Source organism: Corvus brachyrhynchos, unplaced genomic scaffold (genome assembly GCF_000691975.1).
Source record: "Corvus brachyrhynchos isolate BGI_N302 unplaced genomic scaffold, ASM69197v1 scaffold101, whole genome shotgun sequence".
NCBI lineage: Eukaryota > Metazoa > Chordata > Aves > Passeriformes > Corvidae > Corvus > Corvus brachyrhynchos.
Window position 1 is genome coordinate 312,524 of NW_008237239.1, and position 4,753 is coordinate 317,276.

Below are 4,753 nucleotides of genomic sequence, written 5' to 3' on the forward strand. Positions count from 1 at the left end.
GATCACCCCAACAGGCAGCTGGAACTGTCCTTGTGCCCACCCCTTCTTGTCACTTCTGTCAGTGAAGTGGTGAAAGAGCAGTGGCTGAAGCCAAGTGTCACAGCAGCCTCTGCATGCCACGGCCCTGACTCACAACTGTCCCCACCCAGCCCAGAGCTCTGCCTGGCTTAAAGGCTCCCCAATGCATGCTGAGGGAAGGTCACTTGAAAGACTTCTTGTGACTCACACGTGCTCCCCCTGAGTTTGAGAAACACTCCTGTCACTTCTGTGCCACTATGATCCCTTCCCGCCAGTGCTGCATCAAGTCTTACTTGCAAGGCAAAAGGGCCAAGCAGTTTCTTGCCCATCAGTGCTGCCAAGCTCAAAGCCACATGCTTTCAGCTTGGTGCCAAGCACCTGATGTCCCAAATTCTGAGCTCTGTTATGCTTTCTGGAGAGCCATGGCAGCTCCATCCCTTCTGCATCTGTGTGGTGGGACAGGAAACGTCAGCAGGTCACCCCAAACTGAGCAAGGTGTCACCTAGATTGTCAGCAGACTGGCTCCAACCTTGCCATCCCCTCAGCCTGAGCACTCACCTCCACGCTGTATTTCTTGCGGGCCTTGCCCACCTTAATGGCAAGGTGCATGACCAGGATGAAGCTGGCGGCCCCGGTCAGCATGACATAGCCATACTCCTTGGAGAGAACAGCCATCGTGGTGCTGCCAGAGAAAGGGAGCCTGTGAATATTTTGGGGAAGTGGCAACACACAATATGTGTGCATGGAAGAGTTGCTGAGCTTGGACCCCAAGAGCTCCCAGAACAAGGACTGGCTGAAGGAAGAGAGAAATGGTGGCTGAGGGAATTTGTGCCTCCTGGAGCCTCCACAAACCAGGAGTTCTCTGCATAGTTCCTGTCAAGCAAGCCTTAAAATCACCTAAGCATTGGTGGGAAGTGGTGTCTGGAGAACCCTAGTCCAGCCTGGGCAGAAACTCATGGGCCTTTCCAGCCCCAGAGCTAGGGACCATCAAATGAAATCAGTTTATTTCCAGCCTGTTCCCTAAGAGGGATGTTTCTTCATGCAGTGGGAACCAGACCTGTGGAACTCCTTGCCAAGGGACATTGTGAATGCAGGCAGTTCTCATAAATTCAACAGGAAATTGGGCAAGTTCTGGGAATAAGAGGTAAGTTGGGAATTATAATAGAGCCTGGCTCAGAAATCCCCTGAGCTGGAAGGAGCTGGGCTACATGAATGATTAATTTGTACTGCTAAGGTCATCCTTATATAAAATACTAATAAAACCCACCACCACAGCAATGATAACTGAACCTGTTGGGTAAAGAGCCACTGGCCAGATGACCGATGCTCAGCCCTGCAGCTCCCAGGAACCCTCTCAGAGTCACAAACTGGTGAACAGCTCCAACAACACACAGCTACTGGCATTTACAAACATCTGCACCAGATGCCAGGGCCTGTGTGGCTTTTATTTAATGGTTCTGTGCTCCCTCATGCAGGCCTGAGACAGAAGCATGGGGCAGAAGGTGCATCCTGCAGCCTCTGCCATGCTGCCCCACATTCCACGTTCTCCCTCTTTCCTGCTCCCCATCTGCCAGACCTGCCCCCATCAGCCAGCCCTGCTCTACACGAGCTCTCCGGCTCCCTCCAGGCTGCCAGAAAGCAAAGGGCCCTTCCCCACAACCATCTTGCACAACCCCGAACCTCAGACACCTGCCCGGGTGACCCTAGAAGGTGCTGCATGACAGAGCACAGCAGAGGACAGCAGAGACCTCCCTCCAGCACCAAGATAATTCTCCCAATCAAACCCCAGCTGGTGCCTGTCTCCAGATGGTGCCTCCACGATGTAGTGAGGTTTTGGTGTCTCCTGCACTGTCCCTCCAGCACAATCTGTCAGTGTGGGGAAAAACAGGCCACCTCATGGACCTGATGTAAAGTCTTCCTATTGCAGCAGTGCCAGCACCCCTCACAAGGGATCTTTGGGGACTAGAAGGTTTTAGTTCTCATTTGCAATGGGATTATCATCAATGGAGTGAGGTGAGGACAACAGCTGGCTTTGTCCACCAGGAAGTGTGGCAAACAACTATCAGTAAGAATACTAAAACCCTGAAGTAATGAAGAAAAGTCAGCTGCATGCACCTGTAATTGAGGTTAGCACCTGACAGGTGACACACTGAAAACAGAACATGTAGAGCATGTTGGTGGTCACACTTCCCCCTTCAAATTACAAGGTTGTTGGATAACCAGGCATTTTATCTTCTAGCACTGATCTGGGGGTTTATTTTGGGAGCAAAGAGCACTGCAAAGCATTAAACTGGGTTTGCCATAGAACTGCTACTCTTACACTACATATAAAAGTGTACCTCAAGCCTTTGCTCTCGTAATTTGGAGCGATATAAAGCACTCCAAAGCCACCAGGACTCTCGCGGTCGTTTCCGGATTGTGGTGCCTGGAGCGTTTCAGTAACCTTTGCCCGCAGCTGCAAGGGTTTTGCTGACAGGCACCGTCACGGTGCAGAAAACTCAGTTTCTACCTTTCACACTGCGATGTTTCCGGCAGGAGCCACAGACACGAGATTTTGGAGCATGACGCAGCACAGACAGGCAGCAGAAAAAGGGTCCTTCCCAACTCTGCCACAGTACTGCAGGTACTATGAGTCAGCAAAGCGCATTAAGGCTCCTAACAGTCCCACGCGTGGATTCGGACTGGATTACCCGATGTAAACTCAGCCTTTCGAGCCAGCAGAGCCCTTTGTCGCCCCGTATCCCCGTTCGCTCCCAGGGCTGAGCCCTCCCCAGCCAGGCGGGGCCAGGCTCCGCCGGAGCTGCCCGTGCGGGGGACAGGCTGAGCCCCGCGCCCTGCTCGTCCCGCAGCCCCCTTCCCCCGGAGCATCCCCGACTTGGAGATGTCCACAGCGCTTCCTCCATTTTTCCATCGGGACAACCTGAGTAACCATGCCCTGGCAGCATCCCCCTGCCCCCCGGCCCCGCTCCCGAAGGGACGAGCTGGGGTGCCCGGCCCGCACTCACCCTCAGCACAGCGCGGAGCAGCCCAGGAGCTGCGGGACGGAGCCGGGCAGGGGGACGGAGCCGGGGGCGGCCGCGGGGCCGTCCCGCCCGCAGGCGGGGCCGAGGCACGGCCAGGCGCGATCAGTCTCACTGCTGCGAGAGAAGAGTGGGATAGGGATTCATGTGGATCTGCGAAGGGATTTGGCACGCCGGTGTGCCCCAGCAGCTCTGCCTGTGTCCCCAGCATACAGACATCCTCACCGTTTTTCCCATGCCCTTTTTGCCATACCAATTATAGCTAAGAGCTCTTAGCTTTGATTCGCAATCTACAGTTTAATGCCTCTAAGTTTGGTAATTCACACCGTGCTTGCTGAAATCTCCTGGTTTCCCCTGTTATCTCACCAGACCCTGCAGTGTCGGCTGAAGCAGCCAGTGTTGCACACGTGGAGTTGCTGTGCTGGGTCATGTAAGCAGATACTTCCCTTGGCAATTCCCAGCGCTAGTGGAAAGAAGGATCTTATGTTTCCCTGTAGATGCATCTTACATTTCCCTTGTAGATGCAACCCTGACGCTTTGGCATGGACACACAAGCCGTTTCCAAGAATATTTGGAGAGTGTGTAAGCAATATTTTTACTTTATAAAACATTCCAGTTTTAGGGTGATGTGACACAAAACCAGAGCTGGACTTTCCAGTGCAGTGAATGTTCATAAAACAGTGAAGGCACAGGTGGTCTGGCTGCAGGAGCACAGAGGGTTATTTTGCTGTCACCAGTGTAATGGGAAAGAAAGGAAGAACCAGTGGGATCCTGGGCTCCTAAAAATCCTGGTTTTAATCTCTTTGCCTTTCCACAGTAGAAAGTTCTTGGATTCCCTGGGGCTCCAGCTGTGTAGGCTGATCACAGTAAGCCCTGCTGGGTTTTTTGGCCAGGAAGTGCCTGGTGATGTCCTTGGCTACAGCACAGTGCCAGGGCCTTTCCCATATTTTAGTACCTTTTCAAGCCAGTCCTTATGTCCCTACTTTTCTGTGGTCTCAAGGTAGGGTGGAAGTGGAAGGGCCTGGCACTATGCACACCTCTCACACCTCCACAAAATTAATATTTTGCAATTGTCCTGAGTCCCAGTGACAGAAGACTGGGTAGAGCACAGCAAGTGAAACTGTAGCACAGATTACTTCCTTCTCTTGCAGTTTTATTTCACTTCAAAAAAACCCAACAAAAAAAACCCCCAACAACAACAAAACAAAAAACCTAGGGTGGGACAACATGTCAGAAATCAGGCAGGAAAGGCCTGCCTTTGGTTCCCATGATGGGACTTCAGAAGGGCTGATCCTAAGTGGCTGTGTCTTCTTCCTCCGCCTCCTCCTCCGCCGCCTCCGCCTCCTCCTCCGCTGCCTCCGCCGCCTCCTCCGCCTCCTCCTCCTTCTCCTTTGAGGCGTGGACCTTGTAGGTGACACCACAGACGCCAGCCAGCCAGGCTGCCATGGTGCCAGCACAGAATATGCAGAAGCCAACAAGGCACAGAAAGACATAATCTTGCTTATACGGCTGGGTCAGGCAGCTGAAGTGGAGCTGTGCCTCCACTGCTGGCATCCTTAGGGCACGCAGGTCTGCTGGGGTGTAGCAGGTGAAATTGTCAGCATCTGCAGAGAGACAAGCAGAAGCAGGACTCTCTAGCCTGTATCATAATTTCATGAACAGGAGCCCTGGTAGAAAAATTATGTTAGTGCTTGCTAAAAGCCTGAAGAAATTCT

The 4,753-nt window shown here is 52.8% G+C and overlaps 2 protein-coding genes across 2 annotated transcripts in view; both read right to left on the reverse strand.

Annotated features, from left to right (window-relative positions):
- Nucleotides 1-3,149, reverse strand: part of MGST3 (microsomal glutathione S-transferase 3) — a 5,703-nt gene extending 2,554 nt beyond the window's left edge. Inside the window, exons 1-2 of the mRNA XM_008630165.2 lie at nucleotides 3,024-3,149; nucleotides 577-700 (exon numbers count right to left, since the gene is read on the reverse strand). Coding sequence (XP_008628387.1) covers nucleotides 577-693 — 117 coding nt within the window. The 5' untranslated portion in view covers nucleotides 694-700; nucleotides 3,024-3,149. The remainder of the gene's footprint in view (nucleotides 1-576; nucleotides 701-3,023) is intronic.
- Nucleotides 3,150-4,331: 1,182 nt separating this feature from the next.
- Nucleotides 4,332-4,753, reverse strand: part of LRRC52 (leucine rich repeat containing 52) — a 3,929-nt gene continuing 3,507 nt past the window's right edge. The window contains exon 2 of the mRNA XM_008630416.2: nucleotides 4,332-4,642. Coding sequence (XP_008628638.1) covers nucleotides 4,332-4,642 — 311 coding nt within the window. The remainder of the gene's footprint in view (nucleotides 4,643-4,753) is intronic.